Source organism: Nilaparvata lugens, chromosome 4 (assembly GCF_014356525.2).
Source record: "Nilaparvata lugens isolate BPH chromosome 4, ASM1435652v1, whole genome shotgun sequence".
In the NCBI taxonomy this organism is placed as follows: Eukaryota; Metazoa; Arthropoda; class Insecta; order Hemiptera; family Delphacidae; genus Nilaparvata; species Nilaparvata lugens.
In genome coordinates, this window is record NC_052507.1 from 56,112,147 (window position 1) to 56,138,755 (window position 26,609).

A 26,609-nucleotide genomic window follows, 5' to 3' on the forward strand; every position below is an offset into this window, starting at 1 on the left:
CATGCGAGGCAGATCACGTGACTGCTCCGAATACAGAGAATATGTGAAACAGTATAAAAAAATATTAAACAGATGTATTAGACAGGCGAAAATAATGTACAACAGCAATAGAATAAAAAATTCTGACAATAAGACAAAAATGGCGTGGAAAATTGTTAAGCAAGAAACAGGCATGAACACAAAAGAATTGAATCTATCCAAAGTATTTGAAAAAACTCCTATGGAATCCACACTGAACTCATTCAACAACTTCTTTGCTAATATTTGCCAAACACTCAATCTAAATATCAACATGCATGCAGCTCTTGATTATTGTAGAAAGCAACCAGAAACAAATAATATTCTCATTTCATTTAATCCAGTCACAGAGCATGAAGTAATTAATCCAATAAAAAAAATGAAGGCATCAAAGGCACCTGGATGGGATGAGGTCCCTCCTTTCCTCTTGAAGAAATGTATTGTAAACTTGGCTAAACCCTTAACCTTCCTAGTCAACCAGTCTCTTAGGTATGGAGTGTTTCCCGATCTCTTAAAGTACAGCAGTGTGCTACCCTTTCTGAAAAAGGGAGACCCACAGGACTTTGGAAATTTTCTACCCATAGCAATACTATCTGTATTTTCAAAAGTATATGAAATGGCTTTTGCAAGCAGGTTGACTGCTCATCTTGAAAATAATGGATTATTTAATGAGAATCAGTTCGGTATCCGTAGGAGCAAGGACATTGTAGGTGCAATTTATGAATTTGTCAAGGTTATGTCGCATGCGATTGACAGGTCGCAACATGCTGCTAGCATCTTCTGTGACGTGTCAAAAGCTTTTGATTGTGTGAATCACGAGATATTACTGAAAAAGTTAAGCTATAATGGAATACATGTCACCGCTCTAAAATGGTTCAGCTCATACCTTTATAATAGGCAACAATGTGTGAGAGATAAATTGTCCGCTAAATCTTCTTCATATGCTTTAGTCCCAAATGGAGTCCCTCAAGGATCCGTACTAGGACCTTTGCTTTTCCTAGTATATATTAATGATCTGACAAGTGCTGCACCTGATATAAGATTAATTATGTATGCAGATGACACAACTGCTCTGGCAACAAGCCCCGATCACATCACTCTTGCAAGTAAATTCAAAAGTGCACTGTCAGCAATGTCAAAGTGGTTTGAAGCAAACGGTCTATCGTTAAACTATAATAAAAGCCATCTTATTCAATTTAGCTCTGCTCATAATCAAACAGCAGTGAACATAGTACATCTTTCAATAATTGGAGACAGTGTTAAAGTGTCCTCTTCAACAAAATTCCTGGGACTTACAATAGATCAGAGTTTTACTTGGAAGGAGCATATTCAGATCCTTGCAAAAAAACTAAATCAAGCTTATTTTGTGATTCTCACCCTCTCTCACTCACTAGACAAAAGCACCCTATTGGCCGTCTACTACGCATATGTCTACTCACAGAGGTGCCCACAAGGGGGGGGGCATGGTGCAATTTGCACCATCAACATTTTGGGGGGGGGGCAAGATTTTTCTTATATTTTATGTCAACATTTTGAATCATGGCTAGAGAATCAAGGAAATAGAGATATCCTAATGTAGTTAATTTTAATACTTTTTACCACCTTTACAATGTTATATTTTGCTAAGTGTAGCTCAATATATAGCATAAAAAATACAATTGATAATATTTTGTAATCAGTAATTTTAAGCCTATGAGTTTGAAGGAAAACCTTTGACAAAAATAAATTGTAACTTCATCATCCACTATTATTCTGATTTCCTTTGCTTAATTTTAATTTTCAATGGTCCTGTGTTTGAGTTTCCTTGCTATTGCAACCTAATTTTCTTAAACGCACAATGATAAGTTGAATTGTAATGTACATTTTAATCTAATAATTATTCTAATTTCGAAGGCGTTTCATGATGATATTAATGTTTCTGAAATGGGAATGCAATTATAAACAACATCGCAAACTCTAGTGAATTTGACAGAAGAAGAAACTTCTCTTGTCAAAAATTTGTAAGAAATATCAAATGAAGCCAATTTGAATCTTCCAAATTTACACCCTATTTACCACACAGTAATCAAGTAACTATTGTAATGCTTCATCACTTTTTTCTGTTTTGTATAATAGTCCAGTCAAATGGTCGTTTTTCAGGAAACAGCCCAAAAGAATTTTTCACGACGGATCTATATGTATTTTGGGGTGCTGAATTCTAATCTGAAATTTGCTGACATGCCAGAGGGCGGCTTCACCCCAAAACTCCCAAAAATCCCAAAATTTCTTACTTCTTTCAAGTTCTCCATTTAATCTTTAGAACCTTTAACTTTTCGAGAAAAATCATTCTCTAAAATATTAAAGATAATAAAATTTCCAGTAAATTGAGTGGTCGCGCAGGACTCTACGATTTTTCATTCTGGAGCTAAGAATTTTCAAAAAGGGGTATTTTTTAGTGGTTTTCAAAATTATGCAAACCTACCACTTCTACCCTATACAACTAGGATCTTTTTCTAGTAATGATAGAAAGCCACATATAACGTGAATTAACAATATTAATCCTGAACTGAATTCCTTAGGTACCTATTTTTGAATTTAGTAGCGATGGGAGGGGGAATACACCCAAAAATAGAAAATCATGTCCTACAGCCAAAATTCAAATTCTCATTATAATACCTTTTCATGGCTTTCCTAACAAAAAAGAAACATATCTCGACTGAAATCATTCTACGAGGGTTATGTTCTATGAGAATCACTCGTTAGATTGCTGTCTAGTGGGGGGCACACATAAGGATACGTCCAGGATCAAAACTTCAATCACTTATAACTTTTGACTGAATGTTCACATCTCCTCGTACTACAGCTCTTTCATATCGGCTCATCAAGGTGGTTGAAAATCATGTATCATATCATTAATATTTGTTAAAATATAGGAAATTCCTCCTTTAGTGTATTTCAGCCCATATTTCAATGCATAGAAAAATGAACGATTTCTATATATTCAAAACTGTGTGTCTCGGTAACTCAATATGATATTTGGTCTTGATTGGAAGAAAGAATCTCCTCTTTTATGTGAGGTGAATGATTTTTGTAAAAATATAATCGCGAAGTAAGATACGTTTGTTTCAAAAAATCAAGAAATTTGCGATATTTTTCTCATTTTTACAGCCTCGACAGTTTTTCGATATAAACAGTGATGCAAGGTCAATTTAAGGCAACTCAGCTTATAGAGCATGAAATTTTCTCTCATTAAAGACCAATCGCAAGTTTGTATCATGTATTGTACTCATTTTGGAGACTCTTTAATAACAGTAGAATCACAAGAAGAATGAGAAAATGAAGATCATCATTCAATTGGCTGTAACTTTTGAACGGTATTGGAAACATAAGTATAATTCATGGGAGTGAAAAGAAGAGAAGATTCATCACAACCTCGACTACTTTTTGGATTTTTTATCTGAAGTGTTGCACAAGATACGCAACGTTGCATTTGCGAGACTGTGAAAATGGGGGAAATATAACAAATTTCTCGCACATTCAAAGTTGCGTATCTTGATGTGGAACACTTCAGATAAAAAATCCAAAAAGTAGTCTTGCGCGACCACTCAATTCATTGGAAATTTCATTATCTTTAATATGATATAGAGAATGCTTTTTCTCGAAAAATTCAAGGTTCTCGAGATTAAATGGAAAACTTAAAAAATTCCAAAATTTTGGGGGTGAAGTCGCCCTCTGGCGTGTCAGCAAATTTCAGATTAGAATTCAGCGCACCAAAATACATATAGAACCATCGAAAAAACTCTTTCGAGCCGTCTCCTGAAAAACGACCATTTGACTGGACTATAGGTTGTTATCCTATTATATTGAGCGAGCAGTTTCTGTATATCTGTATTCTGTATATATTTATCTATTTTCATATCTGGTTATCTGGTTATATGGTTATTTATGTTCAACGGATCTCGGAAACGGCTATAACGATTTTCACGAAATTTGGAATATAGTAGGTTTATGATATCAAAATTCTAGGTCTCATCCCTGAGAAAACTCCCTGAAAGACATGAAAAGGATAATTCATCCTTGGAAAAACAGATGATGATTTCGTCGTCTGTTGATAACAGAAGATGCGTGTGCCTGTGTGGGAGATAAGCTGTGTAACCAATTAGCTTACCGTATCTCGCGAGAAATCTAGAAATTTTAATTTACTCGATCAAAATACAGTAATCTGATTTGTTCAAATCAGATGGTATATATCATAATATTCACAGTTAATCATTATTTTTAATGCTATCATTTTGATAGCAGTAACAAAATTTGAAAAGATCAATGGAATAAAGAGTAGGTGAATAGGTACAATAGGTGGAAATTCATAAATAAGATTGTTTTTAATTTATGTACAGTAAATTTAAATTTGTGGAATATTTTCTGTTTTAAACCTGTTCCTAAGAAATCTCTGTCTTAATAATTTTCATTATTGAGTTGGTGAGAAGCAGTGATTGAGGACGGTCGTGTTTTTCGGGAGCTGTGGTGATAAAATAGCCTATCGGTTTTACTCTTGCCTGCCAGCTAATTCAGTAGTTACAGAATTGTAGTACTAACCTAGAAACTTTCGTTTCACTAATTTTACTAATTTAATAAATCGATCACAATAGTTATATTCTATTAATAATTCAGTAGAATTTCTCAATTTAATAATCATTTTTAAATAGTTGTAATCTAAATTCTTTCTCGTTGATAAAGTAGCTGAAATAAAAGTACTCTCTCAATTTAATAATCAGTTTCAAATAGTTGTAATCTAAATTCTTTCTCGTTGATAAACTAGCTGAAATAAAAGTACTTTCTCAATTTAATAATTCTTTCTAAATCGTTTTAACCTTGATTTCTTTTTCGTTAAAAATGGTTTGAATAGAGTACCGAGTGATTTCCTGAAGTTGGTTCAATACAGTTAAACTAAATTTCCTAACTCAATAAATCGATTACAATAGATGTAATCCATTCTATTCATATACTATTAAATAATTCACAGTGAACTTTCTCAATTTGATAATTATTCGTGAATTTCTTTCTCGTTAAAAATATCCTAAATAGAAGTCTGTTTCCTGAAATTTGAGTTGAACTTAAATTATTAACGTGAACGTAATTTATTATCTCAAATAACGTAAACCTAATCAAATAGCCTTGAAATAAGAAAATGTAATAATAAATAGGGAATTTTAATTGAGGTCGAGCGAACTCCTGTGCGTATGCTTTCACTGTGTCGAGTCATTAGGAGTGGAATTAGTTGTAGAGTAAAATAGCTCAATTATTGCAAGATCAGGGGCAAATTTTAAAACAGTGACCCATGACATTGACAACTTCACTAAAGATTTTAATTTCGATGACAGGGTGGTCGTACTGGCTGGAACAAATGACATAGTGAGTCACACACAACAGCCCACTGAACTTGATCTTCAACCAATCTTAGAAACGGCAAGGCGTACAAAGGTATCAATTGCGACTGTTCCATACCGATACGACAGACCGCTCATGAACGTAAACGTAGCAAAACTGAATGCATGGCTGTCAGAACGGATCTCAAATATTGATGAGATAGAACTTTTGGAGCTTTCAAATTTTTATATAAGTGACTTTACTCGACACGGTTTGCATTTTAATAAAAGCAGGGGGAAGATAAAACTCAGGAAACTGATCAAAGAGCATATAACAGGCCCTTCAACGTCAGAAGGTAGCGGAGAAACGGCGGAAGCAAGAGATATTTCAGCATTGTCCAATAGCGATTTTTTATAGGTTGTGAAGTATTCCATGTAAATTGCCAGGGCCTCTTGAATGCAAAGCTAGATTTAGAAATACTACTTTCTCGTAGAAAATCTAAGATTGACGTCTCATGTCTTACCGAGCATTGGCTTACTGAGAGCGAATTGAACGTATTATCACTCCCTGGCTACAGACTCATTACTCAGTACTGCAGAAAAATTAAAATTCGAGGAGGTTCATGTATTTTTGTAAGCAATGAATCCATCAAGAATGTTAAGATTGGAAAAGATTTAATTGCTCAAGCTGTCGAAAGTAATTTTGAAATCTCCGCTGTAGAATTGAAATTGAAAACGATGTTTAAAAAAATAATATTCTTAAGCGTCTACAGAGCCCCAAATACTGATTTCGATGTATTTATTGAGCTACTAAGGGCTGTTCTTTCCAGAGTCTTAAAAGAGAAAGGGAAATTAATTTGTCTTTGCGGTGATTTTAATGTAGATTTCTGTAAAGAAGACAGAAACAAAAAAGTTTTCAAAAATCTATTACCAACGTTTAAATTGAACAAAGTGACAGATGGCCCAACTCGCATAACAAGAACAACAGCTACTGAAATTGACTATATAATATCTAACTACCCGCCTGCTCTGTGTTCCAGTGAGTTAATTCCCTGTTCCTTCTCCGATCATCATGGAAGTAGTGTCAAGTTTAGTTTAGAGCGATCAAAGTCTAATTCTAATAAAAATATTACATCTAAAAGTGGAAGAAGAAAGATTTTTCGTGTCATTGATCCATTAAATATTGATGCTTTAAATTATGGGCTATCGAAAGAGAATTGGCTTAGTGTTTATCATTGTAATAACGTTGAAGATAAGTTTAATAATTTTATGACAATTTATGTTAACCATTGTAATAGTTCGGTTCCGGAGAAGTCAGCAAGCGGTGCAAGAGATTAAGAGCAGCTTTCTTGAATTACAACAGGCATGAGGATATCCAGTGAGAGGATGAAAACTCTGAGCACACTTTAAAAATATCCCTCCTTCAGTGACTCAGCGACCTATATCACCACAACAACAGGACTTAGATGTGTTAGCTTAGAAACTTATTTCAAAATTTACAGAAACATATACAGAAAAGTTTTGAAAGCAGCTAAGAAAATGGCCGCCACTGCCTTCATAAATGAATCCTCAAATCAAGCTAGAGCCATCTGGAAATTAGTAAAATTCGAGTCGTCAAAGAACAATAATTCAACTTCAGAGACTTGTATTGCTGATGAAACAGGAAATATCAAAACCGGAAGAGAAGCTGCCAATATCCTGAATAATTATTTCATAAACACACCACTTAAAATTCAGAATGCACACTTAGAAAAGAATGGCATGGATGATTTTCTATCAGTATTTAAAATTGCCGGTAACCAAAGAAATACAAAGTTTACAGATTTCGATACATTGAGCTGTGAAGAACTTAGAGGAATAATCAAATCACTAAAAAACAAGAAATCCTACGACTGTTACAACTTATCAAATTACTTAGTTAAGAAATCAGCAGAACATATCCTCAAGCCACTAACATTTATATTCAATAGCTCCATGAAAGCGGGTTACGTACCATCTAAACTGAAATTATCGAAAATAATTCCTGTTTACAAAAAAGGCAATCAAGAGCTTCCTGAAAACCATAGACCTATTGCTAATACTCCTATATTTCTAAAAATCTTTGAATATGCCGTGCTAAGACGATTAAGAAAATACTTCAAACAAATAGACTTACTGTCTTCTAACCAATTTGGATTCCGGCCAGGCTACTCCACAAATGATGATCTCTTCTCTTTTGTAGATGAGGCATTATCATCTGTTGATAAAAAATCCAAAGTGAATGGTTTGATAGCCGATCTCTCAAAGGCGTTTGACCTTATCAATTTAGAGATCTTGTTAAAAAAGCTGCAATTGTATGGATTCGATGGCGCCGTGTTCGGATGGTTTTTTTCCTACCTCAACGAGAGGTATCAGCAGGTAGTCATTGACTCTCATACCCATGAGTACCATTCAGAATGGATGAAGACGAGAAGCGGGGTCCCCCAGGGGTCAGTACTGGGTCCCCTGCTTTTTATTATATATATTAATGACTTGCCATCATACCTTGAACCAGCTAAAAGTGTATTATATGCTGACGATGTGAGTATTCTACTGAAAAGCAGCAGTCAGTCCAATGTGGAATTGGAGAGTAAGACTGCCCTTATTAATTTAGAAAAATGGCTATCTGCTAACATGCTGTTGTTAAATACCAACAAAACTAAAGAAATTTCATTCCGAACTACCAGAGAAAATAATTTAAGTATCAGAGACTATAATATAGAATCCGTGAATGATATAAAAGTTCTTGGAGTGGTGATTGACTCTGACCTTTCTTGGAGACCTCACCAAGAATACCTCAAAAACAAACTGAACTAAGCAATTTTCGTACTGAGGAATTTGAAAGCTATATTGGACTCCAGGGCTCTTAGAAGTGTTTATTTCGCACTGTTTCACTCACACCTGACCTACGGCATCATTTTTTGGGGAAAATCAAGCTGCGTAGTTGAGGTGTTCAGAATGCAGAAGTGGGCATTGAGAGTGATGATGGGAGAATCAATTCGAACAAGTTGTCGCCCCCTTTTCAAAAAACTTCAAATCCTCCCATTCCCAAGCCTATATATTTTTGAAACAATCTGCTTCATTAAGAAAAATCTACATGAATTTAATACAGGCGGAACATTCCATCAATACCCAACAAGATATAGGAACAACCTAAGAGACGACACACACCAGACAACCATGTATGAGCGAGGTGTTAGGAGTTCTGGTATTCGGTTGTATAATTTATTGCCAGCTCATATAAAAGAAATGACTGGTACAAAATTCAGAGAACAATTAAAGAAGGAGCTGCTGTCCATATGCGCGTACTCGAATGAAGAGTTCAGAGAGTACTACGAGTGTCGAAATGGGGTTTAGAGAGAATAAAAAAAAAAATGTATTGACTTTTCATGTGCCTATTCATGTTCTAAACCACGAGCGTCTAGATAAGGTTTGGAGAGAGAAGAAAATATATTGACTTATCATTTATGTATTTAGGCCTATGTTCTGTATTTTATTTACTTACGACATTGACAAGTCCAAATACCCCTTTTATAGGAGGTCAGTGGATGAAAAATAATAATAATAATAATAATTATTATTATTTTACAGTTCTAAGTGATTAGTGAGTGTATTTTTGTTATTCAATTTGGTATGCATAAACAATCTAAAATAGAAGTTTTATCTTTTCAAATATTTGGACTGAAAATTTCACTTGAATCCAAGTAAATGAAACATAGCCTACTTTTTGGTATATTAAATATTCCAACTATAAATGTTATAGTGTATGAATCAAAAGGGAAGAAACAGTTTTGGGCTGTGCCTGTTAGTCCTTCCCCAATTATTTAAAAGAATTGAGTTCTGTTTATCAATGAATAAATAACGAGCAAAGCTCGGTGCCCCAATATTTGGTATTAATAGATAGAATTTACAAAATGTACTTGTTTAGATGATATCTTTATTCCAAAAACCAAACCATTTGAAGATACATTCTATTGGACTTGTGTTCTTTACTCCTGTAATGTTAAAAAGTAAATACTACCAACAACACAACATCAGTGACAACCTGTTCCAATTTATGATAAATATCGGGGCATCGAGCTCCGCTCTGGAGTACCTACAAAAGCATATAAAAATTATTACGAAAGAAGAAATTATATTTAATATTCATAGTTCATACAGAAATCTTTTATCTAATCACAGTGGATTGAGATTAATCCGCAGAGGAATGCAAAAATTTCTCTCACCAAAGCATTTTAAATTTCAACCCTGATTAATTTCACACGAACCAAATGACAGAAGACCATTTCAAAAAGATAGCTTATCTAATTGGTTCTACTGGAATTAATTAGGATTGAAATTTAACCGGCTTTTGTACAACTGTCATCAAGTACCTGATTGAATTAGGTATAAAAGTTCAACAGCTGAGTCATAATTTTGTCTCAGTCCCACAAACATGCACTCGCTTACTCACTTCCATCATTAACAAACGACGAAATTATCAGCTGTTTTGCCAAGGATGGATAAATTCTTTTAATGTCCTTCAGCGAGTTTCCCCAGGGATGAGACCTAGTGCAATCGAATTTTCATATTATAAACCTATGTTTTGAATTTCGTGAGAATCGTTAGAGCCGTTTTCGAGATCCGGTGAAATACAAACGATATAACTATCCAAACAGAAATTGCTCGTTTAATAGTATAGGATTTAGAATACCTAAACTTGCCGACATTATAATATATTGTATTAATGAAATCGTTCCAAATTTCTATGAATGTTAAGGTACCAAAATTGCTATGCAATATTCTTTTGCAATAACTTTTTATAAGTAACCTTAAGATTTGAAAAGCAAAGCCCCCCTTACTTATCTTTCAATATCGTATTAAAATATCTGTCATGTAGTTTTTCCTGAAGTAATGTAGTACTTTCTAGTCCTCCCGAACAAGAATGGGTGCACTGCTAGTCTAAAAAATGATATCAAAAAGATACTTTATTTCTATTTTAAAAGAGATTAGAAACGATAGTATATATTTTCACAATATTATGAAAACAGAAAGAATTCCTCACAAGACCAAAGGTAAATAATGTCCATTGGAATATTGGAATGTAAGATGTGAGTTTTATTGTCATACACTGACTAATCTTAAAAACTAAAGGGTTGGGAATTGGGTTACTTTGGGGGGGGGGGCATTACACTTGTATTGGTGGGGGGGCATGCGCCATTGCCCTTGGGGGGCTGGGCAACCCTGTCTACTCATATCTAAGCTATGGAACCATTTTCTGGGGAAACTCTGTTGATAGCGGTAAAATTTCTATGATCCAGAAAAAAATAATAAGAGTCATTCGTGGATTGAGATCAAGAGATTCTTGCAAAGCATTCTCCAAAAACCTAAACATTCTAACGCTACCATTTATTTTTATCTATCAATTGTTAGTTTTTGTTAAACAAAATTTAGATAAATTTCAATTCTGCACAGATAATCACGGGTATTATACACGTAATAGTAGTCTCATTGCTTCTCCAGTACATAGGCACACAGCTCTAGAAAAAAACTCCATTCTACTCTGGAATACGTTATTTTAATAAATTACCTGCAGCTATCAGAAATCTAGATTCAATAAACGAATTCAAACTAACAGTCAGAAAAATGCTAGTATAGGAAGCCCTATACTCTGCTGCCGAATTTTAATTTGTGAAAAGGGGCTGTAGAGTGTAACTTAACTTTTTGTGACTTTCATTTCCATGTGAATTTGATGAGATACATCATAGAATGTATTTATTTATTTTACTTTCAAGAAGTTAGAACTAAGTATTTTAAATATAATTTTGTTCTAGCATTGACATGTCACCAATCAAATGAGTGTTACTCAAAAATTGATGTAATGTGACGATAAATAAATGAAATGAAATGAAATGAACACTCGCGCAGCAACCGAGTACTCTACCCCTATACCACGGCTGCGTTCAAAATATGATGCCTTTACCAACGTTATAACTTCCTTACTTATGAACAAACACATTTTACACCAATGTGAGCTATTCTGTATAGAATCTCATGTCCCTTGAATGGAATTCGAACATTAATTCTAAAAAATCTAGAAAGAAAATTGAAATTTGGGCTTTGAGGTGCACGATTTTTATATTTTAAGAATCTTTGTCCAAAATTTGGAGATCTAAATCATTACCGTTTTTTCGATATGCAATCCACAAGTTAACATGTTTCGATGCGAACAAGCACAACCCTACTCTCTTTTATTATATCGATTATCTATAAGTAGGGATAAACAGTTTTTACCGTCTCCTGTAAAATTTGCTTTTTTGGATCTACGAGGTTTTTATTCTAAGCCATCAAAATATAATTTTTAAACAGTCAGCCGTGGAATATTTATGTTTTTTTCGGATACACATAAATGCAGATTGATATAAATGAAATTTCATTAATTTATTTGAATACTATTTAGGCTACATATTGAAATAAATTATTTTTTTGTGAAAGATTGTTTTGAAGAATCATTAGTATTTTATAATTATCAAGTATCATTGAGAATTTCAAGTTTCAAAGTCTAGTAAGCTACAAAAATAACATATAGCAGCATACAAACCGCTTATCAAATTGATTTTTTTTCACAAATGAGCTAAATTTTTCACTTGACAGTGATATTTTTCAAGAGTAAAGGCTAGTCTATATGAAATAATAATCTAGTACCTGATTGAGGATACCTCAAGGCTTCTTGTAGGCCTACTCTACTGTTATTCAAATTCTTGTAAATATTGTGTATTTTCATGTAGGCTTACAATAATTTCCCACAACGAACTAATATTATATTAGAATCATTTATTGACTAATCAGAAATGAATGCTACTACATAAAATGTTGGGGAAACGAAGACCATCGATTCGATTATTTGCTTCTGTGAATGAATAAAAAATGTAAACTTACAGTTCGTTCCATAACGAAGGGTTCTTTTTGTTTGTTACTTCTATTCCTGAAGATACCAAACATTTTTTTCTTTCCTCTTACATCTTTTGAGAGTGGTGGTGTCTCCGCAGAATCTTCTCCAATGTAATCATCACTCCTTCCACTACCATTAATTCGTGGTAAATCCAGTAGAAGAATGGAAATCACAAACAATTTGGTAGCCTGACTTTTCCACATACCTAGCATGTCCAGATATATATGTCCTGTATTTCTCCTAGCATATACAGATGAATGATATCCTACATATAATAACCGTAGCCTACTTCACAATATAAAATTTCCAGAATATCAGGCACTCTAATAGTAGGCTGATGCTTTCTTGAAACTGATCATCACTTTGAGAGCGATGCTATTCAATTATGTAGTGAGTGATCAGGCATTTATTATTCAACATTTGAATATCAAGTGAACATAATGTTTTCGATCTCTTTGTCAGCTACGTCACAACCCATTCTGTCAGTTGTGACGTAATTTGTTAAATATAATAGATTCTTGATTCATTCTGCTCTATATAAACATACAATTGTTTCACATTCACACTGACACGCATCGATTTATCTCATTCAATAAACAATTTCTTCACTCACAGACAACTGTGGCGAGTTTCAAGTTATATTAACTTATTTTGGAAGTCAGGAAAAATGCTATTTCACTGAACTAATTACCTGTGTATGAAGGTAATAGATTTTATCATGAGCAGTAAGGTAGAAGACCTAGACTCCATTTCAAACTGCGTTCGTGCACGCAAACTGAACAAATTATTTGAAAATTCGATTAGGGGGGCTGGGGAAACGATAGCCCCCCTCTTAGTATAATTGCGATTTGAGCATTACACATCTTTTGTGCATCGTTTGTGCACGAATGTGCACGACCACTCTGCGTTTGTGCACGCGAACTGAACAAATTATTTGAAAATTCGATTAGCGGGGCTAGGGAAACGATAGCCCCACCACTTAGTGTAAATGCGATTTGAACATCGTTTGTTCATCGTTTGTGCACGAATGTGCACATAGATGTAACGTTTGTGCACACTTTTTAAGCAAGGAAATGGTTCATCACAGGAGTAAGGTATAGTAGAGTTGGCAAGGAGGGCTGCGGAAATGCCATCCCCCAAACAGTCAGAACACTCCAATTCTCGGCTCAATCGTTTGTGAACGAACGTGCACGTACATCTAACGTTTGTGCACCCTTTTCAAGCAAGAAATTGGGTCGTTGCAGGAGTAAGGTACAGTAGATTGGTCATGGGGGGCAGGGGAAATGCTGTCCCCCAAACAGTCAGAACACTCCAATTTCACAAGACAAAACACTCCAGTATGTGCAAGATTGTGCAAGTACTTACGCCTTTTGTGCAGTCATCAATACTGAACTGAATCCAATCTACTTATATGTGGAGCTAGTTATTTTAATCAAATACTTTGGCGCCAGGAACTATAGTTCAGTCACTAATACATTGGTGCTTGAAATTCATATTCTAGTGTTGATTTTAACTTTCCTTGCCTTATTACCATATTACCCTATTACTGAAGATTGTATTAAACCAGGTCCCTTGCTGCCCCCAGGGACGGAGTATTCCAGGAAAATATGATGGAAATCAATGAAACAAGTTTTCAGCTATCATGTGATACTACTTTCAAATTTCGGGCTCAGCAATTACGCTATCAGCGGTGGGGAAGGGTTGTAGGTAACCAGGTCCCTTTCCGCCCCCAGGGAAGGAGTATTTCAGAAAAATGTGATGGAAATCGATAAAACTAGTCTTCAGCTATCATGTCTTTTCTTTTTGAATTACTTATGTTTGCATAATTCATAAAGTAGTACTATGGCTAGAACAGTTGGCTCTTCCACAGTTTATATTCATGTTGTGCTTTTTAATAATTTCGTCAGACTTCTCGGCTGAAAACTAATAAAACTTATTATAGTGAGGTCCACGTTATAATGACAGTATTTGATCAACTTTGATGTTGCTATCCTTGTCTATCATTCGACAAAGCAGGTAGTTCTATAATTTTCTAGCTCCACAACGATGCCAACTCTGTTTTTGACAGTGTAGAAATATCATCAATTAAGGCAGAGAATAGGCAACGCTGTTCTTCTATCTTCATCCACTGTCATTATAACGTGGACCTCACTATACCTATTTAAATCCCCAACTACTATATTACGACGTATTTCAAAATTGAATTATTTTTTGGAGATTCAGCTTTCAGATTACGTCACCTACCTTTCATTCTTACTCACTATTATCTACCATTTATTATTTCAAGTTCCAAAACTATACATGGAATTTGAAAACAACTTGTAAGACATTATAAAGGAATAAGTAAAATATACTTTAATAAGTAGAGGCAAGCAATTTTACTTACAATCCCCTCCAAGCTATATCACACAATTTATTCAAATATTTGGAATCTTTATGCCGGCGACGGGAAAAAAGCTGTCATGGCCATACTATGGTAATATTGTTAGTGTAGCCTAAATATACCATTTGGGCCGTCAATGGGCCTTACGACTGTCTCACTCAGCCGGAACTGACAATATTTAACGTGATCATCCTATTATTGAGAGAAATTGGAATAGATTGCCTACCAAATAACTTAATTTCTGTTGTTTTGAAATTCGGATTGGCTTTTTAAATTAGCCGCCATTTCAGGTTTGTATAAAACAAAAATCTGATCTCAGTTATGGAAGCAATTTTTTGAATCAAATTATGGAAAAATATGAATTCTTGATTAATTTGACATTAAATTGATTATTTCATCAAGGAAATAATGATTATTATTAGATCAAATTTGATGGGATGAATTGAGTAACAGCTGTGTACACTCAGTGGCAAAATGAAGAGACTTGGCAACTTTTTTCTCCTATCTTTCTTCACTGCTATTATAACCTGGACCTTACTATAGAACACGGATCACTCAAAAACAATTTTAAAAAAAATTAATCTGCTAGTCCAGGCAATGAATGTATAAAAATAGTCCAGTCAATATAGACATAGAAAAGGGGAGTGCTTGCAATTTTTATTATAGTTCTGATTTTTTAATATATTATTATTTATGTTATTTATTAGAAGTCCAGAGCCAAATTGTTCATGCAAAATTTCCTTGTGCCATATACAGAGTGGCCCAAAAACCTCGTATTTTCGGTTCATTTTCCAGTTTTCAGCTATTTCAGCAAAATCCAGTGATCGGACAGACAAATTTGCTCCCGCCTTTTTTAAGGATTATGAAATTCTGAATGAAATGAGATCAAGTCTCTATCTCCAATGAGTACTGAGTTATGATTTTTCAAAAATGAGTGGAATTAAAAAAAAAACAATTTTGATGATATTTAGTATTTGATCAACAATATATCCCGATTGTTACAATCTAGATGTGAAATTCAAAATCCCTTTGGGCGTAATTTTGTGCTCTACAACCTGAGACTAGATAGAGCGCTCTAACCCATACAGATTCACAGGTACACCTGATAACAATGCCCCTTGTATTGTGAAAAAACACCTAATTTAAACCTTCAACTATTATCACCATCTATATTGTCCTCACAGTGATATTTTGCACAACGATATTAGTTGGAAAGATATGAATGGAAATTTTATTGTTGAGTGTGCTTAAGCCTATATTCCCACACACGAGAAATGGTCAATTTCTATATTCAAAGCTGCATATCTTGTAAAATGCTTCAGTCTAATACATCTTCGAGTCTAATACATCATAGAAACTCACGATTGATCTCAAATTGTAGATAATATTATCCTCTAAGAGCTCAGTTGCCTTAATCCATCTTGAATAACGTTTTCCTATCATAGACCTGCCAAAACCGTGAATATGAGGAAAATATCTTCAATTTCAGGATTTTTTTTTAACAATCGAATCTCAAATTACAAACATATTTATTCATGAATCTTTTTTATTTTCCTTTTATTTATTAAAAACACACAAAACAATGAGACAAAACAAAATTACAAACAATTACGAATCAAATAAAACACAATAAAATGTTACAAATATAAAAAAACCATGGGCTTTATGTTTGGGTGTGTTGGAGAAGAGAAGAAAAAAGAGGAAGATACCTAGCCAACTATGGTTTCCTATGTAATAGGCAGGCAAAGAAGAGAAGAGAAGTAAAAAGGGAAGGGAGAAATGGGGGAAGGAAGAAAAGAGAGGAATAGGTACTCAAAATAAAGGTAAGCTAGTCCACTGAAAAATGAAAAAAACTAATGAAAAAACAATGCTAGAGCAGAAATCTCGAGTCATATATCTAAATGGAAGAAGAAATTACTGTATGTCCAGTTTTTTATATCCAGTTTAATTTTTCCGCTGATCTTATTGTCCATGAGAAAGTGATTTGGAACTCCTCATACATTTAATATTAGTGTTATAGGTTAAATATTTGTTAGCAGTGGCCCTTAGATTATAATAGTTGAGAGTAGAGTTTATTGTCAGAGGAAAATCGGATCTATATTTTATTAAGTACTCAATCACGGTTTTTATGTATAATTGACGTATAGTCATGACCTCAAAATCACTAAAAACCATATCCATTGGATAGAGCCTGGGTTTGCTTAATATAGTTTTAGTTATCAGTTTTTGTGCTACAAATAATTCAGCAATATGACAGTTGAAACAGCCTCCCCAAACAACTATGCCATAGTGCAGAATTGACTTGACTAGAGCATGATACATCATTTTCAGGTGGATCTTATTAAGAATTGTGTTAACTTGGTAAAATTTGAAAGATAAATATCTAATTTTTCTACATATGTATTCGATATGAACATCCCATTTAAGGTTTTCATCAATTATGATTCCCAAGTACTTAGTATTATTTACTTTTTTAATGGTGGGACAATCACAATTACCAAAGTTCAAATTGCACTGAGAATGGAGTCTCAAGTCTTGATTCTCGTTAGGCTGCCCTACTCTATTTGCAGAGAAAGTTATGTAATCAGTTTTTTAATATTTAAACTTAAGGTATTCTTATCTAACCACTTCTCAATTAAAAGCATATTATTTTCAGCTATGGTATGAACTTCATTCCATGAATTACCGTGAAAAATAGCTGCAGTATCATCTGCAAAGGATATCACAGTTGAAATTAGAAGTCTCAAATTCAAAAAGTCATTTACATATAGTATGAAAAGGATTAGAGAAAGTACAGTACCTTGAGGAAGATCATAAGAAGTTAAGTTAGTTACACTAGATTTATCATTCATGGTTAGGGACTGGATTCTATTACTCAGATGGCTTTTGAACAATCTAAGCGAGACTCCTCTGAAACCATAGGACTCCAGTTTATTGAACAAAGTATTATGAGGTATTTTATCAAAAGATTTGCATATATCCAGGAAGACCGCAATAGTTTTCTTATTGGAGTTTATTTTATCAGATAAAGTATTGATGAATTCTATTAGAGCGTCAGATGTACTTTTACCATTTTGGAAACTGAATTGGTTCTTGTTGATTATTTAGTGAAGATTTAAGAAAGAAACAACTCTTGACATAATTAGTTTCTCCATTATTTTAGCAAGGTTGCTGATAAGACTAATCGGTCTATAATTACAGGGATTAGTCGGGTCACCTTGTTTGAATAGAGGTTTTTGGTCTGGCCAGAGAATTCGAACTGTAGCGCCAAAATGCCATACTGCAGTTCTGCCAATAGCAGGCTTGTGTTTGCGCCAGCGCAGATCGTCCTGCTGTTTTGGCCTTGTCGATGTTAAAGCCCCAGTCTGTCTTGTCCCGTCCCCGTTGTTGTGCAAGACCGAATTTGTATTTTGTCATGTAATTTCGATCGGAAATTTCTTGTAAATAATTGTTTGAGTGTCGTGTGTGTGAATTATGAGTATAACAGCATAAATAGTGTTGAATTGGATCAATTTGAATCGGATTTGAATTTATGAAGAATCCAGTTTGAGCTTTGTTCGAAACACAGTGCATAGCCTGCAAGTTGAACGCGAAAAGACAGCCCGGAAGCCAGAACCTGTCTTATTCCCAGATTTCATCCCACCCTGAACCTGATCAAAACACCTAATAAAGGCTTCGAAGGGCAAGTAGTCAAGATTGGATTGAATCTGGTGAGTTTTTGCTCTTTTTTATTGTTCATTAATGCAGAGTTTAACTGTACAAATAACCTGGCTCAAATTGAAGATTAAATTTTGCCCCTTGTTTGTATTTGATTATTTGAATAGTAAATTACAGTCCTCTGGTAGCTCTAGCCTGAGCTTTGTTCAGAACATTTTCTGTTCCTGCCGAGCCGGAATGAATTTGAATTTGTAATTTGTTGATTAATTCACACACATTGGATTTAAGCAGTTTCGTATTTGTCTGATGTTGGCATGTTGAGAATGGTCTGATCTATGCTCAACTTAGGTTGGTTGTAGCCTTGTTCTAGAGCAAGGTTTCTTGTCAATTTGTATTTGTCTGAATTTGAATTTATTTCAGTTAAAATTGTAATTTCCTGAAACTAGGCGCATTGTGCTCTTTTTCTCAGGAATTTGTTTGTTTGTTGGAATTTGTATTGTTCTTTTTTTTATACATGTTAGTTAAGGTTAATCACCAGCATGATTTTGTTTGTTCAATTCAACAAGTTATCGTTTGTTTGTGAGTTGTTGGAAGAACATTATCTAATCTAATTTGTCTTCAGCAGTAACTGATCTTGTGAATTGATAATCAAAGGTCAACTTTGATAACTTACTAGTCGTGATTCTTCCTTTCATCTAGTTTTGAACTCATTCTTGTTTTATTGTCTGTTGTGTGTATTGTCGGGGCTGAATTGTTTTGTGTATGAGTTCAAGATGGAGGAAAAATTACAGAAACAAATCAGGGTGTATCGCGCTAAACTGGAACAATTGTATGCCAGATTGCAAAGAATTTATGAACTGCCAAAAATGTTTCTGATCCAAAAGTTGCTGAGCAATTTTCAATCTTGTATCCTCGGGTGTCTCAGACCATTTCGGATTATGAAAAGACAGAATTAGTGGTTAATGAGTTGGAACTTGAGTTGAATAAAGATCATGTTGTAGCATTCAACGACTCACACCTAGATCTGTTTCAGTATATTGAAGTAGCGGCTAACACTCTCAAACAGAAAGAGGCGACTGATGCTATTGCTCAATCTTCGGCAGCTACAGCAGCTAGTGCACAGCCAGTCGTGTCTGAGTTGGTACTGCCTAAAATCGACCTTCCGAAATTTGATGGGAATCAGACTCAATGGTCGGTGTTTTATGAACTATTTAAGGCATTGGTACATGACAACAAGAGTTTAAATGATCAGCAGAAGGTCCAATATCTTGTAAGTAGACTTACTGGACAAGCAGCAAATATTTGTCGTCATTTGCCACCATTGGCTAACAATTATCAAATAATTTTGCAGGCATTATTGACCTGCTATAACAATCTACGGGTGCAAGTCGATGCCTATTTCAAACAAATTTTTGAATTTCGTCCAATAAAATCAGAATCAAAGGCAGGTTGTATTGCGATTTTGGATGGGTTTTGCAGTTCAATCAATGCAGTGAAGAGATTGCGACTCACTGATTTGTCAGACTCGATATTCCTCTATTATGGCTTGAGATTGCTGGATCCAAGTTCTCATAGAAATTTTGAATCGGCCGTCCGTGACAAGGCTATGCCAACTTATACCGATTATGTCGAATTCATTAAAAAACAAATTAAGACTCTTCCTTCTGATGAGAAACAGACTGAATCGTTTAATATGAGGCACAAAAGAATAATAAATCAAAGGTGTTTGTGGTTCAATCTAATGATTCATCTGACGATGCATCTAGTAAAAATCCCAATTGTCTGAAGTGCTCAAAACCGGATCATCGGTTAGTAGATTGTGCAAGTTTCTTGAAAATGACTCCTTGAGATCGTTATTGTTTGATTAAAGGAAAGTTTTGTTGTTTTCATTGTCTTGATGTGGATCATTTGAGCAGAGATTGTCGTAGTAAAACTCAGTGTGCTCAATGTCGAGAATCTCATCATTCTTTATTGCACTTTTCCAGATCAAGTTCCAATGAAGGTGTTGCGTCCTTGTCGAACTACAAGGCAGGTGGCACATCACCTATTAGTTGTTGTTCTACATCCAACGATGTAGAAAATTCGACCGTTGTGTTGTCGACCGTCACTGCACATGTTCGAGATTGTAATGATCAGCTTTGTGATGTTCGTTTCTTGGTTGACACCGGGAGTGAGTGTCATTTTGTTACAGCCAAATTGTGTCGGCGTTTGAGACTACCATTCCAGCCCATGAAAACCGTTGTTTGTGGATTCGGTGGTGGTACTAGTGAAGTTCGAGGTCGTACTTGTGTGTTGATTTAGTCGACGTTGGATCCTACCGTCAAGTTTTCGATGGATGCCACAGTGGTAGATAAAATCATCGACAAGTTGCCTTCTTGTGAAATCGACAGATCCAAACTTCATCATCTAGAAAATCTCACACTGGCTGACGACAAATACTACCTTCCTAGTAGAATAGATGGCATCATTGGTGCGGAGTTAGTTCCTCACTTGCTACATGGGAGTCCTAGTACAGGTGAATCGCACAAATTGATGACTGTTAATAGTGTCTTTGGTCACATTCTGATGAGGAGAGCGCCGATTCTCACTTCAACAACGAATGTGTCGAATTGTTTTACACCCATCTGTAGTCCATTCTTTAGTAGTCCATCGTTGGATAGTTTTGTGGAACGTTTTTGGGAGTTGGAATCATGCCCTGCACCAAGCTGTCAACTGGAACTGGAAGAGTTGGAGTGTGAGGTAAATTTTTGGAAGTCTGTACATCGTGTGAATTCTGGTCGTTTTGTTGTTGCCTTGTCATTTGCGGAGCCGCCCAGCAGCTTGGGAGATTTGTATGTTGTCGCCGAACGCAGACTGCTGACTTTGGAGAGACGATTAGAGCTTGACAGCAATACTCGTATTTCATATCATGAAATATTGATCGATTACCTACGTCAGGGTCACATGTCGTTTGTAGCAGATCAGACAGACCAAGGTGGTTACTACATACCACATCACGCCATCATTAAAGCAAGCAGCACTACCACGCCCATCCGAATTGTATTTGATGCTGGTTCCAGAACATCATCTGGTTTGTCATTGAACCAGGTTCTTCATGCTGGTCCCAAATTGCAGACTGATATTTTTGTTTTGTTAGTTAATTCTCGTTTGTTCCCAATTGCACCAACTGCCGACATTAAACGAATGTATTGACAGATATTAGTGGAGGATTCCTGCCATCGTTATCAGCGTGTATTGTGGAGATTTTCGCCGGAGAATCCAATCAAAATTTATCAGCTCAATTGTGTTGTTTTTGGTGTTTCAAGCTCTCCATATTTGGCGCTTCGCACCGTCCACCAGCTTGTAGAGGAGGATGGAAATCGTTTTCCAGCAGTCAAGGCGAGAATACCAAGAGACATGTTCATGGACGACTTAGTCACATCTGTCGCCACAGAGTCAGAGGCCGCGGAGCTGTATCGTCAGTCCAAGCGGCTGTTTGAGGGAGGAGGTTTCTCGCTCACAAAGTGGACTTCAAATTCACCATCAATGTTGGAGAAATCCTCAGAGGAAGAGAAATCGTTTTCGTACAAGGATTTCGAAGCAGACAACTCCTTGGCTATCTTGGGATTGAATTGGCAACCTAGTACTGATCTGTTTCAGTTTTCAGTCAAGAGTGGTGAGGTCGTTGCTACTAAGCGTTCTATTCTGTCAGTGATGGCTCGTATCTATGATCCACTTGGTCTCTTGTCACCGTTTACATTATTTCTAAAATGTCTTGTCCAGAAACTGTGGAAATTAGGAGTGGATTGAGACGAGAAGCTGCCTGAGTCTATCTGCACTCTTTGGGAGAATTGTCAAAAAGAGATGCCTCTATTGTTGAAATTTGCTGTTCCACATCACATTGGTTTGTTTCAGGATTCTCACATCAGTTTGATTGGTTTTTGTGATGCATCATTGTCTGGTTATGATGCAGTTATCTATGTGAAGTCGCAGAAGGAGAGCGAGGAGCCAAGAGTTGTATTATTGTGTTCAAAGTCCAAGGTAGCACCATCTAAAGTTGTTTCAATACCTCGGTTGGAGTTGTGTGTGGCACTTTTGTTGGCAGAACTCATGAATTCAGTAGTCACTATTATTAGTGAACGTTGTCATGTGTCTCGTATTGTCGCACTCTCTGATTCTACAGTCACCTTGTGTTGGATTAATGCTCCATCCACGAAATGGCAAACTTTTGTTGGTAATCGCGTCGCAAAAATACAGGATTCTTGTATACAGGAGTGGATGCATGTTGCCGGAATTGAAAATCCCGCTGACTGTTTGTCTAGAGGTTTATCACCAGTTGAGCTTGTGAACTTTCCGTTGTGGCTCTCAGGTCCATCATGGATAGCAGAGGACGAATGCGATTGGCCCGTCCAAACTGGAATGGAAGAGATAGTGGATCCACCGGAGGCGAAAAAACCGTCAGTGTTGACAGTCACAGAATCTCCTGATTGGTAACAGCAATGCAGTATATTCATTGATTGGTCGTTGTTCGGATTATGGTCGTCTTTTGAGAATTGTAATTCTTGTTCTCAAATTCTTACAAATCTTACCCCAATCAGAAGAATCAGATTCCGATGTTGCTGAGAGGTATCTATGTAAAGTGGTACAGAAAATACATTTTTCATCTGAATTTGTGCAATTAGAGAAGGGAGAAGATTGTTCTATGCGCCTACGTCGCCTGTCTCCATCCATTGATAGAGGTGTGATTCGCGTCGGCAGTCGTTTGTCCCATGCTGGACTGGAATTTGAGACTTGTCATCAGATGATCTTACCAAAATCCGACGCTTTTGTATCGATGTTGATTGATTATCATCACAAGAAGAATTGTCATGCTGGACCTTCGTTATTGTTGTCCTTGATCGGACAGAAACTCTGGATACTGTCTGCTCGCTCTATTATTTGTATTTGTGTCTTTAAGTGTAATCGTTGTTTCCGTGTTCAACCTAGTAATAATGCAATTATTCCAAAAATGGGTGACCTGCCTGCTTGTCGAGTGTCAAAATGCAAACCATTTGAAAATTGTGGTGTGGATTATGCTGGTCCTCTGCGTATTACTATGACGAGACGTCGTAATCCTTGTGTTTTGAAAGCCTACATTTGTCTGTTTGTGTGTATGGCAACAAAGGCAGTACATATTGAGTTGGTATCGGATCTATCAACACCCATGTTTTAAGCTGCGTTTCGTCGTTTTTTGTCACGTCGTGGACCCTGTCGTGTGATGTATTCTGATTGTGGTACTGATTTTGTAGGTGCCAAGGAACAGTTGTGGAAAATATCTCAACTTTTGAACTCGTCCGAGTTTCAAACCACATTGACTAGTCAACTCGCCGAACACAAAATTGATTGGAAATTCATTCCCCCTGGTTCACCGCATTTTGGAGGTCTGTGGGAGGCAAATGTCAAATCTGTAAAGTTGCATCTGTTCCGAGTAATTGGCAATCAACTTCTCACCTATGAGGAACTGAACACTGTATTGGTGCAGATTGAAGGTGTCCTGAATTCCCGCCTACTGTGTGTACTGAGTGAGGATCCGTGTGAACCGCTGGCTTTAACCCCAGCGCACTTTTTGACTCTAACACCGTTGAAATCATTTCCCATGCGGGACGTGGACAGTGTCCCTGTGAATCGTCTCACCAGGTATGAATTGATCAGTCAACTTATTCAATCGTTCTGGAACCGATGGAGAAGAGAGTACCTGCACGAACTTCAAAGTCGTAAAAAATGGTTGAAATCACCCACTTCTATCAGTGTGGGAACGGTTGTGGTAGTAGACCAACCAAACACACCTCCATTGCAGTGGCCACTGGGTGTCATTGAACAAGTGTTTCCGGGAAGTGACGGCGAGGTTCGAGTGGCAAGTGTTCGCCTGAAAACTGGTATTCATAAAAGACCAGTAACAAAATTATATCCACTCCCAACTCAATAGTTGTTGTGCTTGTTGCATTTTTTCTTTGTGTTGTTTTTTGGTGTTCGTGTTTTTTGTTCTTTTTGGCATGTCTGGATTTTTTCCTTTCTGTGTTTTTTTCAGTTTTTGTAACTTGGCTGAAAAATAGTTTTTCAGAGGTCTGGCCAGAGAATTCGAACTGTAGCGCCAAAATGCCAGACTGCAGTTCTGCCAATAGCAGGCTTGTGTTTGCGCCAGCGCAGATCGTCCTGCTGTTTTGGCCTTGTCGATGTTAAAGCCCCAGTCTGTCTTGTCCCGTCCCCGTTGTTGTGCAAGACCGAATTTGTATTTTGTCATGTAATTTCGATCGGAAATTTCTTGTAAATAATTGTTTGAGTGTCGTGTGTGTGAATTATGAGTATAACAGCATAAATAGTGTTGAATTGAATTAATTTGAATCGGATTTGAATTTATAAAGAATCCAGTTTGAGCTTTGTTCGAAACACAGTGCATAGCCTGCAAGTTGAACGCGAAAAGACAGCCTGGAAGTCAGAACCTGTCTTATTCCCAGATTTCATCCCACCCCGAACCAGATCAAAACACCTGATAAAGGCTTCGAAGGGCAAGTAGTCAAGATTGGATTAAATCTGGTGAGTTTTTGCTCTTTTTTATTGTTCATTAATGCAGAGTTCAACTGTACAAATAACCTGGCTCAAATTGAAGATTAAATTTTGCCCCTTGTTTGTATTTGATTATTTAAATAGTAAATTACAGTCCTCTGGTAGCTCCAGCCTGAGCTTAGTTCAGAACATTTCCATTTTGGCTGATTTGAGGTGCTCGGAAAAATATCCCTCCTCAAAGCATCTATTAAAAATGGAAGCAAGAGGTTGAGATATAAAATTGGCTATTTTCTTCAGCGTAATATTACCTAGACTATCAATACCAGGACTGCAGTTGTTCTTCAGATTTTCAATAGTTGCCTCAACTTCAACTGGGCACGTTGGTCTCATGAAAACGTGTTATCGATCTGTATTGCAGGAAATCGATCACCAGTATTATCAGGGATATTGATAGTTTGAGCTCGCAATTTACCCACATTTGTGAAATAATTGTTGAGGGAGTGAGCATCAAATTCAGTACTCTTGTCCTTGATACTGTCCTCACCTATAACTTCGTTTATGCACTTCCACAACTTCATGCTGTTGTTATTAAAATTTTTCAATTTTCCCTTCATAGTGGACTTCCTTTGCATGATTTATGATCTTATTCAAACCATTACGATAAGCCTTATATTCATTCTTTAAGATATTGTTGTTAGGATCTCTTCTGAGTCTAGAATGCATTTGTCCCGCGTGATTATTGATCTTATGATGCCTTCAGATATCCAGGGCTTCAGGGGACGAAGTCTGTTAGGTATCACTTTTACCTTCTTGCATTGATTGATGAGACTGGTCAAACGATCGACAAATTTATCCATAATAGTGTCAATGCTTCCATTCACGGTATAGATTTCTTCCCAATCTTCATTCTTTATGCGTTCCAATAGTGCATGATAGTTGGTTCTAGTTCATGTGTTTATCAATACGTTTCTATTATCCTTATTGATAGGAACCTTCACCAAGTTCAGTACTACCGCGTAGTGGTCAGTTATGGTTGTCCTAGATATAGCTCCTTTAAAGAAAATAGAATGGTTGCCTGAATTTTTATAAAAATGTGGTCAATGCAAGAACTTGTTGTGGTTGTTACTCTGGTATCACCAGTTATGTAAGACTTATAGCCATTACTATTGGAAATATGCAGATAATCTTAAACAGGAACAGTAGTTGAATGTGTATTTATATTCATGTCTCCCGCCACACATACATTTATTCCATTAGGAATTTTACTGATTTCATTACTCAGACTATTAAAAAAATTATCAATATTTTGATTACTTGGTGATCTATAAACCCCAATCATCTTCACAATAAAATCATCAATTCTTAAGTCAGCACTAACTACATTGGCATCAGTAATATCGAGTGAAACTTCATTGAATCTTATACAATCTTTTATGTACATGCATAATCCATCACATTTATTCTGTTTAGTGTACTTATTTATTGCCGTATATCCAGGAATGTTGAAAATGAACGGCATATCTGCAGTCAACCAAGTCTCCGTTAATATTATAATGTGAATATCAGTTTTCAATTCATTGAGGCAGCAAATAAACTGATCGAAATTATCATTCAAACTATGTATATTCATAGACATAATGAATATTGAAACACTCAGCATCTTTATTTCTGTCCTCGTGAAAGTGATAGTTCAAATAATCGTCGATTACATCTGTTTCATTTTCTGTTTCTAAAA

General features: G+C 35.9%; 1 protein-coding gene across 3 annotated transcripts in view; it reads right to left on the minus strand.

Moving 5' to 3' along the window:
- The window catches only part of LOC111053818 (gastric triacylglycerol lipase), a 292,286-nt gene extending 279,592 nt beyond the window's left edge, over window positions 1-12,694 (minus strand). For 2 of the 3 annotated variants that reach the window (XM_039425920.1, XM_039425921.1), the window contains exon 1: window positions 12,300-12,693. In XM_039425920.1, the coding sequence (XP_039281854.1) occupies window positions 12,300-12,524 (225 nt within the window). In that variant the 5' untranslated portion in view covers window positions 12,525-12,693. Of the gene's footprint in view, window positions 1-12,299 lie in introns of all 3 variants that reach the window. The other variant, XM_039425919.1, reaches the window with a different exon arrangement.
- Between the last annotated feature and the right edge of the window lie 13,915 nt (window positions 12,695-26,609).